General features: G+C 40.9%; 1 protein-coding gene across 1 annotated transcript in view; it reads right to left on the bottom strand.

Moving 5' to 3' along the window:
* Nucleotides 1-13,183, bottom strand: part of Slc9a9 (solute carrier family 9 member A9) — a 548,574-nt gene that overhangs the window by 270,580 nt on the left and 264,811 nt on the right. The window contains exon 9 of the mRNA XM_076576829.1: nucleotides 738-826. Coding sequence (XP_076432944.1) covers nucleotides 738-826 — 89 coding nt within the window. The remainder of the gene's footprint in view (nucleotides 1-737; nucleotides 827-13,183) is intronic.

Here is a 13,183-nt window from a genome sequence, read left to right as displayed (position 1 = left end):
CTGACTTTCCCAACCACAACCATGGAAGAATGCCCTACTGGATGCTCCCCAAATACTCTCCAGATATTACTGCCATAGTATCTGGCACACTGTGACTTGGGTGCTTATTATATCCCTGTGCTCATCAGTTGTCTCCACAGGGGTTTCTCCCTTGAAAAGGAAAAGCAATATTTAGTCTCTGCATATCTAGTACTCAGGATGTGCTTGGCACAGAAAGGCTAAGTGGGTCTTAGTAGAAGGAGCCTATGTATGTTCCTCTGCAGGTACCTAAACCGACATATCCTCAGAATAAGGGAGACACATTTTGCTCATGTGGCAATGGGCAGTTGAGTTTTCTTGGAAACAAAAACACTCAACTGAAGACCAAGCATTTTTCCACATCCTTCTTCATTTTCTTCTCTGTATAACCAACCACATCCACATGGTTTCTAATGCCTTTAGATGTAAGTGACTGTGAATTATTACCGACTGTAGACCTTTCATCTTCCAGACTGACAGTTTATGCTCCACATCTCTCAGGAGGGAGAGACTATTATAACTATATTTTTGCTTACCAAGAGAATTGTTAATGGTTATCCTGGAGCGAAGAAAAAAATCTATAAATATCCAACCTGTAATGAAGCCTTAAGCTTACTTTCTTCCTTTACTAATGAAATTCTTTCCACGTGCACTGTCAGAGTGACTTCACAACTACCACACCAGGAAAGACACAAAGCCAGCCACGAGTTTTTCTTTACCTGCTTGGTCCTCAGTTTGGAATCAGATGACAGATTGTTGTAGGTATAATGTGCCTGTGTGACTCCACAGAAGAGAACAGCAACTATGCCTGAAATTCAAAAGAAGACCAGTCAAAACCAACTTTCTTTCCCAAGTCAAAGGGCTGGAAAATGTCAAGAGAGGTAAAAAAAACTCGCAATGATGACCATGACAATAAAACCTGGGGTAAATCTTGCTACTTGCTTGAAGCAGGTCTTGGAGTTGAAACCCAAAGAAAAGCATTAAGCAGTACATTTTTACTAAAACTGGAAGTAGTTTCTTCCTGGAGAGAAATGATCCCCTAGTCACGAGTTAGAAAAGCTAATCTTAGAAACACATGAAGAAAAGTGGGGAGTCAACCTGGGGCTTCCCAGAACAACTGTGCTGCATTTCTGTACTAAACACCGGCACATCTGCTTTCCACTGTGTACCCGGGGGAGCCTGGAAAGGTTCCTGTCATACCGTAATTGAATCCTGAAAGCCATGAGTCACAAACCTAAGACACGGGCAAGGGTTTTGTTGCTCTTTCCAGTGCTTTTACTTGCCAAGCAGGAGACAAGAGACCTTGTGTGCCCCTTTGCCTCTCTGGCAAAACTGGGTGCACTCGTTTTGGAGCTGGGCACCAATGGGCACCTCTGCCCAAGCCGTGCTCTCCTTGAAGGTAGTGGGGCTGTGGTCTATTCTGGCGTGCTTCCCACCAGCCCATTCCTGGCCAGCTGCAGGGAACATTTCTTAAGCCACATTACTCACAGCTTTAAATGCTACATGAAGTCACATATGCCAGATGCTCCTTGAGGACAGAGAATAGCAACAACGGGACAAATGTGTTACTTGTTCCTTGGCTCTGCCTCTCTGTTAGTGTCCCTGGCCTGGGTGGGTTTTGGTGAGAGCTGCACTCTACTTTGGATTAAAGATTAGATTAATTATGGGAAATTGGGCATAGAGGGGGGCTTGGGGAAAAGCATAGGAGATAAGTATTCCTCAACTCAGAACAAGAGGATTGAACTGAATTTCAAGCAGCAGAGGCTCTCCATCTAAAAACACTCATAAATTAAATGCTGATGATTCTTAAGAGTATAGAGCTATGTGAACTGAATACTGGCATTTCAAATGAGGCTGAAATAAAGAATTTTAAACGGCTGAGCTTCTTCATATGTAGACCGCATGCATTTATTTACGTGTTGGTTATTTTTCAAGTTGGTATCAGATAAAATATTATTTAAACATGTTGATATAATACTAGTACATAGCCCTCTCCATTGCCTGTTCCTTTTAACAATGTGTTTTAAATTTTTAGATAAAGAATAAAAACAAGCAGGAAAGTTTGTTAAGAAATCTACAACTAATAAACGTTCCTGGAGATTTTGGAAAAATTTTCAGTTTCTTAGCATGTCTTGGGAAATTCTAAGAAAAAAAAAATAAAATATTTTTACTCTTCACAGAATTTCTATCAAAAATCAATCAGTACCAGGGATGCTTAAGAGAGGTTAAGGATGCTGAGGTAGTAGGAGGGCCGCGGCTCATATATTGTTTTGATATCAAATGTTTCTCTGTGTTTACTTGAGTATATGACGAAGTATCTATATTAACTTCTCTGAATCAGGGTCCGCTGCCCCCCCACCCCTTGTTACTGGCACACTATCGTAACAATGTTGATGTTCTGGAGAGGCCGTGAACACATGAGAAGGTGTGGAGGACAGGGAATTAGCTCATTTTGAGCATTAGAACGGCTAAGGGACGCTTTGCAGGGCGGGGGCTCGGGGAGCCGGTTCCCGCTCTTCCTGGTGACTGCACTGTTCTTTCCTTGCACACAGGCTCAGGCCCTTGGTGACTCAGCAGCCCAGCCTGCTGCCTTCCTCTACTTAGCAAAAGCCTCTTCTTTTCCCCTGCTGTTCCTGCCTCTGGGTGCACCCTTTGCTTCTCTCACTGTACAACACCAACTGCATTTATTGGTCTAGACCAATCACCTTTCAACTCCTCCGGTCCTAACGTCCCTTCCCAAGTCATCGTCATTTTCAGCTGGGATGACAGCATGACTTCCTAGATGAAGTCCTCGGCTTCCCAGCTGGTCTCTTACATTCTGTTCACACAGAAACAGCGATCCTTTAAAAACATCCCAGGTCATGTGAGTCTTCTGCCCAGACTTGATAATGTACTCCTGGGGTCTAACCCTGTCCTTTCCTTCCGTACAACGCTCTGACCTCATTTTTAACCCACGCCCTCCTGACTCTCGTCCCTACTACACATGTCCTGCCACAAGGCCCTTGAGCACCCAAGTCCTGGAACTGGAAAAGCTCTTCTCAGGAAACCCTGGCGGTTCCCTCCTTCGTTTGGTATCTCTTCAGATGTCACATAAACCGACAAACCTCCCTTACTCGCTTTGTAAAATGGACCCTTTCATCCTTCTCTGCCCATCACTCGCTCCCCGCTCCGTGTTATCCACGGCTGCCGCACGGTTCCTGCCCTTGCTGGCTTTCCTGCCTTCTTCACTGAAGCGAGAGCTTAAGAGAGCCTCTGGCCACTCGTTCTCAGAGAAGCACTGGGCACTTGCGAGTGTTGTTAACAAATAACTTTATATTTCTATCCCTGTGGAATAGGTGAGGGACTAAAGCCATTTACAGAAGGTCACCGTGGGAGCGACAGCAGAAATCCAACACTCCCCCGGCTTTCTTCGCTTTTTCTGCCTACCGTAGGCCATCTATGACTGCTCTGAAGTGATCCCCATCTATCTGAAAACTGTCGTTTCTGCTAATCCAGGGAAGCAGATATCTGATGGTGGGCATCACATCCCCGCGCTGGCTCGCCTCATCCTTTGAGCAGGTTTTTCTCTGTCACTCCGGTGGGTGTCACTTCCTTGACTCCTGCGGAACACTAACCGGCAATGTCCCCGCTAAACACGTTCAGGACCACGTGTGTGTCTACAGCGTACGTATGAGACACCATGAACGTCATGTGATCAGAAGCTTGCTGCTGTAATTAAAGTAAGCAACAAGGTTGATTTGACCCTTAGTATTAGCATACGTGATCATAATCCTATAGCCCGGTAATTAATTAAATCACACAAATTACTGTGATTAGGATGACTTTTACAAGCCAGACACATTTGAAACCGCCTCATCTAAATAAATCAACTAAGCCACCCCTTCTTATGTGTAGTTTCACATTGTGGTTTCAGTTATCTGCACTCAATTCTGGCCTGAAAATACTAGATGGAAAATTCCAGAAATGTTTCAGTTTAACATAGCTGTTATTTCAACTTATTGTTTTAATAATTGTTCTTTTGATTTGTATTTGTTGTTACTGATCTCTTACTGTGCCTCGTAGGTTAGGCAGTGTCCAGTATTCAGGCATAGGTGTGGTCTTGGACCATGTCCCCCATGAACAAAGGGGAACCTGTAGTATCTATAACCTTTTCCCTTGTAGAACAGCTTCAGAGTTGACAGCGTCCTGTTTTCTAATGCACATGTTAATTGTAACAATGCTTCTCCACACCCACTGTAACCTAGCTAGTTCTTGTTTTCTGTCATGTAGGTCCCTGCACAGCAGCCTCAAATGCTCTGTGTTTCACATGTGGGAGACAAGAGGCCAAGGGCTGTTTGTGCTAGTCACCCATTAGCGCTTTAGTGCTAAGCCCACCTTCCTTCTTGACTCTGATCCCAGCTCCGGGAATCACGAGCCACACTCTCCCGTGGGTGCTGTCTGCTTCTGCCAGTGCCGCCCCAGAGGGAGAGCAGCAGGCTGGACAGAGGACTCCCTCCTGTCTGCTGCTCCTCGCTGCTCGGCTTTCTGCTCGGGGCATCTTAGGTGGTTCTCCCCTTTAGTCCTGCAGTCAGGTCTAGCCTCCTTTCCTACTCCACTGTTTACCTTTTGTTGCCCTCTGGGCCACCTCCATACACCTCTCAGAGAAAGCAAGGGCAGCCAGGAAGTGTCTTCAGGGCCAGAGGCCTAGCAGCTCTGTCTCCAAATTCCTGTATTTGTTTCCCATAGCTCTGCCTAGTCCTGCTGTTCACATTTGCTGTCTGGAATGACCTCAGTTCTTTCTTTGACTTTCCTAGAGTCACAGCACCAGGTCACCCAAGTTCCTGCATTCAGCTGTGTGTCAGTGGCCTTGTGGCTTCCCTATTTCAACTGTATTTTGAAAGGGACTCTTGGGGCCACCCTCTCATTTTAAATTTGGATGGTTCCCCGAACCCTTGCATGCTTGCCATTTGGAAATAAAGTCAGCTTATGTTTTCTCTTTTAGAATTGGGACTAAGTGGGACGCCAAGGCAGACGAGACTTTATGTGTTAGAGGTCTCAACTCATTTTCTTTCCAATTCTGGAACAGGTGGTTATAAAAAGTAGTAGGGGTTTGAGACAAAAGCAAGTAGCTTTGTACTAGGAATAGGTCAGACCTAGAAAGAGGGAAAAAGAGGTATAGTTCAGACTTGGGCATGTCTTCTCATTTCCAGTCCCACGGCCTTTGCAGGACATATGTGCAACTCCACAGTGGGGTATGAACGTTCTCACTGGATATGTTCAGGCTAACGATCATCTTCCATTGTAGAAAGGGCTCTTTTTCATCAAGTGGAAGGTAAACTTACTTGAGTCCTATGCTTTACTCATTCCTAAACATTTTAATCAACCCTCCATAATTAATATCTCAATATACATTATATATACTTACATATTATTTATTATATACTTACTTAAATTATATATTATTCCATATATATATATATATATATATATATATATATATATATATATATAATGTGTGTGTGTAATAGTTAAACAAAGAGAGGCTATGGATTTGAGAGGGAATGGGGTATGAGAAGAGCTGAGGGAGAAGAAGGACTGGGGTGGGGATACTGTAATTGTATCTTAATTAAAAATGAAATCGAATAATCTTGTTTAAAGAAGCTGATTGCTTGAGGATTAGAACTGTAAATAAACTGCTTTATGAAAAAAACAAAAGACGAGGAAAATGAGGAATCCTGCAATGTCTGTCCCTGGGACAGAGGCAGCTCAGCAAGAGGGACCCATGTCCTCTCTTCTCTCTCACTGCCATTTCTCACCCCTCATACTGCCTGTTCTCAGCACTCCTGGAATATGCTTAGTTAGAGCCTGTCAGTGTCCTCTTTAAACACCAGAAGCTCTTTACCCTTCTGGAAGTGCTATTGTGACCCAAGAATCTGCATTAGACAAGAGAATGTTTGGAATTCAACCAAACAGAGCTAATGAATGTCCAGATGAGCAAGCACAGGGGATCTTATTAAAATACAGTAATTTTGGAGGAAGGCCCCAAACTCTACATTTTTATATTGTCAGGAGATGTCCTAGTTCTTAGACCAAACTTAAAAAATAATCTTTGACCAAAGTCAGCTCGCCCTTGACCTCATAACTTGGCCTTAATCTTGCAGGGCCCTAAATGAGCCCTTCCTTTTGTTATTGGTTCTTTGGGAACAACATACTTTTTGTCACCCTCTTCTATTTCTTATTTTATCAATGTCTCTTGCTAATGATAAGGGTGTTTTAAAGTCATAATTTTTTTTTGTATGTGTTTTTCCTGTTTCTCCTTCTCTGGCTTTCCTGAATCAACATGATTCTATGAAATACATTTTTGTTTCAGAGAACAATTATCATCTAGAACTTCTAAGGGCTTTAATTATTTTTTTTCTTTTTAAATAAAGCAATGCTGGTGAGTTAAGAAATTACTTACACAGAGTAAATTAACAATCTATTTTACCATCAAACAGTTCAGTAAGATTTCTCCTCCAAAGAGAGGAAACAACTCTCATCATTTAATTACCATAAAATTATCATATCTTTTTATCAAAATGTCATAGGGTCAAAAATAAACAAAAAGACATGGGTAACCAAATGTGCCCATTAGAAATTTTAAAGTAGACGTTTCTTAATGAAGCTGGAGCTGAAGATAAAATCAAATTAGAAATTTTAACTTACTTAGAAATAAATATCACTAAGTGTATATTTCTGTTAAAACCAATGGGATAAAAATGAAATTATTGGCGGATAATTTTATAGCTGTATATAGAACTTACTAGTAAAAGAAAGATTGATAGTAAGTGGACTATTAACTTCAAGAAGTTAGACATGTGGCATAAAATAGATTCAAAATAAGTATAATAAAAAGTCAGCTAGCATCTAATAATGTAGATGGTGGGTAAAATATAGAGCAGCAAAATAACAGCATGCTTCATGCCTCTCAGCAGCCCAGAGTAGCTCCAGTCTCTGTCTTACCCAGGCTGCCATTTTCTGGCTCTGAACATGGTTATAAAATAGGTGTGGCAGCTACAGCATGGCTTGGGTTGGGAAACCTAACTAGGACAGAGTGGGAATGAAGAGATGATAGACACTGAAGAAATAATTGACACACATACAGAAAACCTGGGGTTGGGTGGGCTGTCCTCCCACTGATGGTGGGATACCCACTACTGTCAACCTGGAAACTCAGTCTGTTTATTATGACCAGCACAAGAATGAAGGGTTAGCTAGTCACAGTTGGGGGGGTCTTTATAGGGAAGCAGTCTTAAACTGTAAACATCTGGGAGGAGGAATCTGGTTGATTCTTTCTGTACATTCTCTCAACATTCTCACATGGACCAGGGTAACACTTTGCCATTTCCATGAATCCGAGGCATTGGGGATTCTTGACATGGATATACTCATGTCAAAAACACCCACTGACTCAGAATTTTGTCTGCCCCCCAAGGGTAGTATTGGCCAATGTCTTTACAGTTTGAAGATTCAGCTTTCTCATTTGCACAGCTCTAAAATGTTTCACAGGCTTGTTCTGAGTATAAGGCAGTGTGCTATAGACTAAAATGCTTTCCCAAATAACCATATTACTAAAAGTCAGTAAATATAAAGTTTTCCTATAAGTATTAGAAGCAGAAGAAATGAAGAAGACATGTAAGGGGGGAAATAAGCTCAAGAAACTCATTCAGTGGACAAACACAACCTTTCCCATTGAACTATGTGATGAGACATATATGCTTTGTATATTCTCTATCCTTAGAGGTCATTTGTTGCTTTATTTCCCCTCTTATTACTGCAATGACAAAAACAGATAAAAATTTCTTAGTCCTAATAATTCAACCAAGACAGTTCATGGTTGCTCTATTTACAATAGCTAGACATGAAAACAGCCCTAGATGCCCAACAACCGATGAATGGATAATGAAAACATGGTATATTTATATAATGGAATATTATTCAGCTGTTCAGAAAAATGAAATTTGTGGGTAAGTGGATGGAACTAAAAAAAAATGCATTCTGAGTGAGACAACATGAACTCACAAAGATAAATGTCACCCATTCCTCTCACTTTGTGGATGTTAGCTTTGAATTGTCAGGTATGTGTGCTCCACTGGGAATACCCATAGAGGTCAGGCAATTAGTAAGGGGCTTTAAAAAGATATGAGGGCAAACTCAGTGATATAAAGGGTTAAAGGGAAATAATGGAGCAGGAAGGGTTTAAATTGGGGGTGGGAAGACAGGGTAGAGGAGGGCATACAGGGAAGTGTCAGCAAAGGGTTAACCTCTTTTGGGGTTGTTGGTCTGTGAGTCCCATAGTCCTCTAAACATTTCAGGATATTGCCAATGTTATTGATTATCCTCTAGAACTTGACAGACCCTAATTCTGAAGACATCACATACTTGAATCACAGAGCATAGAGAAATCAAGTTGATAATGACCTGGAAGCTTTATCTCTATTGGCTAGCCATCATAGTGCTAGAAGGTACTGTACGTCCCACTGGAGGAGAAAAGTAATCATCAGTCCTATGCAGCTGTGAACTCTGAGAACTACAGTAATGTCTAATCTGACAAGACATGCCCACTGGTTCAAAAGTGTCAAGAACACGATGGGAGCAGCCAACCACTTTCCAATTTGATTTAAGGCCTGTTTCTACAAGACACAACTCATACCTGGAACTGTTACTGGGACCAAGAGTCTAGAACTAGACAGGTCATAAGCCCCAGGGGAGAACCTGGTACTATTGTTTTACTAAATGTACATATTATTAAACTGACTCCTAGTGGCTTATCTTTCTTTGTAAACCTATATCAATGCATATATAAACCCTTATCAGCTTCTATTTGCACTAGGTGGTGTTTAACACAAAGACTCACAACTGGTTAAGGTGCAAAGACTAAGAAGCTGCATATTTCTCATCCCTAAATGGGATGTACGTATCACAACCCTCTGCCCAAGACTTGGGGATCATTTCAGAAAAGGGGGCTGAAAAAAATGTAAGAGCAGAGGCATGGATAATTACAAGGGTACAGTCTTTTTCTGGACATAGCAGGGCAGTTGCAGGCATGGATTCATAGTTGTTGTGATAGGATACATAAACCCTAGGCCAGCTCAAGCCATACAAAATCCTATCATGGAGAAGAGAGATGATCACTAAGCATACAACTAGATGAGGAGCTATTAGCAACTGAATACTGCCAGGAGAGGGAGAGTCAATTTTTAAGAATATACCCTTGGTAGATCCACTATGCTTTAGTAGGAGGCTACATGTTCAAGAATATAAGGGCAGCACAAATTGGACTACATGGTTTATAATAAAAAAAAAAGACAAAAAGTTGGCTGTTTAGGGACTTGATGATCTGGAAAAAGTTGGGGGAGGGGGTGAATGTGATCAAAACACATTGAATGGAATTCTCAAATTACTAATAAAATTAAAAGAAAAATATTCTTAATTTTGTACCATATAAATTATATTGGTTCTACTTCTACCACTTCTGGAAAAACAAGCAGCCATTAAATACAACCCTGGAAGAAATCAGGAAGTGGTTTAGAGAAAGTAAGAATGTCTGACTCATGTTAGTGCACAAAATCGCCTTTCAGCATCTGCCCACTGAGGTTTCAGTGGTGGGTAAGGTCATAAAAGGCTTGGCCACAGGGATTCATTTATGCAACTTTGAACAAAAATTAAACCAACACTTTCAGACACTAGTTAAAAGAACTGTTTTGAGAAACCACAAAGCACACAGTTCAGTTTAAATTCACTGGCAAAGAAATTCAGGAAACAGCTATTTGGTAAAAATAATGATACTGTTGGTATGTAAATTATTTCCAGAGAGGCCAGTTTTCATGGAACAATTACTGCCTTTTGAGTAACTGAATACAATTTACACCATTCTCTGATATTTATACTTCTGGACCCCCTTAGAGACCTCCATATTAATTTGCTTGCTTACATGATCAAGGTTCATGATTCTGTGATTGTAAATTATGTAAAAAGAATAATACTACATTGGGAATGAGGAGGTCTAGGACCCATAGGCGACTGTTCAGACACTGCAAAAATTGGATGATTGGTTCAATTTAAATTCATTTCACTCCACTAAATCCCATTGTTTTCTCAGTAAATTAAGGAAGGTAGTCTGCAGTAGTGGTTTCGAATTGGGGTAAGACATCTGAAAGAAAATATGAGAACGTCATAATTTTAACAAGCACTGTTACATACTATAAAATAATATAAGTACTCTTATGAACAACAAATGAAAACAAATATAAAAGTATGGGGTACATAATATACCTACTTATATTTTAGCCTGTAAGAGTCAAGAAATTCTGGCAAGCACTGCTGAAGGTAGGTAACATAAACATCCTCCAACTTGAAGTGTCTGGGGTATGGACACAACAGTTCTTACATTGTGTCAAGGTCTACCTAAGATGGGTCCTACAGATGGATATTGACTTCCTGTCCACTTACTTATCCTTAAAAGTCTATTACTTTTCTCTCTGTATTATCTCCAACCCATAATAGTTTCTAGAAGATACTAGGTGCTCAAATGCTTGTTTGTCAATTCTTCCCTATTTAAGGAAATGCTTATTTACTTTGAAAAGAGAATTTGGGGTGAGGCTTTACATCCTTATATACAAACAAATGTTTATGAGGATTGGCTAGTAGCAGAGTCCATTTTCCCCTTATATTTAACTGTTTTATTCAAGTCCATTCTCACCTATTGTCTCAGCCAGTGATAACATTATCCTTTTCTCATTAAAAGTCGACAAGGCCTTCAGACAGGGAAGCATAAAAATAAATATCTGTCACATGGAGCATGATTTTCATTGACATTAAATGCAGACTTGAGGGGTTTCTAAAATTGGAGAATATTGCATTTTTAGACAGGAAATATTGATTATACTACCAGAACACAGAAAGAGAGTAAGAAAGAAAGCAACGTGTCTTGTTCTTACACAGTACTCTGAGGGTTTCAAGGTTGATGGGTTATTTTTCTATGCTACGCATTTCTGTATTCTTGATCTAATACAAGAGCTGTTCTGACAGGTTTGCTACTACCCCTGAGAGGGAGCTTGGAACTAAGAAGTCAAAGATTTAACAGAATGGAAAACTCCTTCAGGGAATATGAAGGAATCTAAGTTTCCAAAGAGTACGTTTACTGTCTTGTCCCCCTTGTTTGGCACCTGGGTAGATTGGTCAGGAGTCTGCAGAATGTAGGAGAGAAAATAGCATGAACCTATGTTCTCATCCCTGACTACTCTGGTGTAAACAGCATATACAACTCAGCATTGTTTCGTGTCTAGGATGCAAAGTTTTTAAATTTCCACTAAGCAACACCCCATCCCCGACCCCTGACTATCAATGTAAGGAAATTCATACTAATGCAGTAGTGAATACAGGTTAACCTGAGGGCTGAGGAAGAAGAGAATTTTTTGTTTGTTTGTTTAGATCCCTGACATTTTGCCTAAAGTTTTGGTAATTCATCAGCCTTAAGCCTGCCTGCCTGTCCATTTCCTTAGAATCAATGAACACAACTATAGTGGGATAGCTGGAATTTCTAATTAGTAATTGCACCTATTAGTGGGAGATGTTCCTTCTCATGCGGCTGTTCCACATGGGTAGGATCCTGAAGGCCCCTAAGTGAACTAATTGTTGTCAGTGAGAGGCAATTGTCACTGACAATTGCCAGTCTTACAGAATCTAGAATCACCTGGAAGAAGAGACTCTGGGCATGCCTGTAGAGGGGTATCTTGATTACATTAATTGGTGTTCAAATACCCTCTTGATTGGACAGGACCACTGCCCAGAAGGAGCTCGTGGGTTGTATAAGATGTAAAAAGCAAGCTGAGCACTAGCATGCATTCACTGTTCTATCTTGTGACTTCAGGTGTCACATGACCAGTTGATTCATGCTCCTGCTGCCTTGGACTGTACCTTGAACAGTGAGCTAAACCAAATCTTCCCATCCTTAAATTGCTTTTGTCAGAGTACAGCACTAGGAAAAGAAACCAAGAGATTGTCCTTCCCCACACTGTTTTAGTAAACAGAGCCATTAATGTATGCATCCAGAAATTTCTTTGACTACCTTTTCTTCCATTACCTTTACATTGGTTATTTGGATCACAGTATGGCAATTTTTACACTCCTGTGCAGAATATAGTTCTTGAGAGCTCATTTCACTTTTTTCGCTCTGCCTCCTGATGCTATGAAGTATTGGCTGAGAACACTCACAGTGAAGAAAGCAGGGGTAAGATTGTCCATGACTTCAGTTACTTGTACAAATAATTTGGATATTGACATGAGGGATAATTTGACTCAAGAAAGTACAGGTGTGTGCTGATAAGCTACAATAGGGGGAGATGTGTTGTGGGATATCTGTACACTGTGTGAAAGTGTATTGTTGTGATTGGTTTAATAAAGAGCTTAACAGTCAGTAGTTGGGTAGGAGGCATAGGTGGGACTTCTGGGCAGAGAGACGAAGTAGGAGGAATTGAGGAGTAGGAGTAGCCAGGAGACACAGAGAGGAAATAGGAGGTGCAAGATGGAAGAGAGGTAATGCCACATGACACAGATTAATACAAATGGGTTAATTTAAGTTATAAGAGCTAGTTAGGAACAAGCCTAAGTTAAGGCCAAGCTTTCATAATTATTAAGTCTTAGTGTTGCTGGTGGCCCAAAGAAAAATCTGACAACATATGACACTCAACATGAGGCTCAAAAATGCACATAGTATCTGAGAAAGTGGTCTCTCAAGTAGGCTTGGTTGTATAGAGGTGTGGCTCTTTTAAGAGGCCCTGCTGTGCAGCAGAGCCCTTGAGCAGCCGGCATGCTAGGTAAAGATGCTTGCCACATCATGGACACAGCAACTTCCCAGAGCTGGGGCAGTAAATATGTTGACATGAGACTCGGTTCCTAGGGAACTGGGGGCAGAGCCAGCCATCTGAACCACATGGCAGCTGGTGTGGCCAGTTAAGGTTTGTTTCAAAGTCAGAGAATGCTGCAGGTGCGTAGTAAAGCAGTCCAGACCGGAAAAACAAACAAACAAACAAACAAACAAACAAACAAACAAAAAACCACCCTTTAAACAGATACGATAAAAAGGGTATAGATAGTCATAAAAATAGTTTAAAAGCAATAAAGTATTTAAAGAGAGAGTAAAGAT

The sequence above is a fragment of the Peromyscus maniculatus genome, chromosome 7, assembly GCF_049852395.1.
Source record: "Peromyscus maniculatus bairdii isolate BWxNUB_F1_BW_parent chromosome 7, HU_Pman_BW_mat_3.1, whole genome shotgun sequence".
Lineage (NCBI taxonomy): Eukaryota > Metazoa > Chordata > Mammalia > Rodentia > Cricetidae > Peromyscus > Peromyscus maniculatus.
Note: the sequence above shows the minus strand (reverse complement) of the source record. Positions and strands in the feature narration are given on the sequence as shown.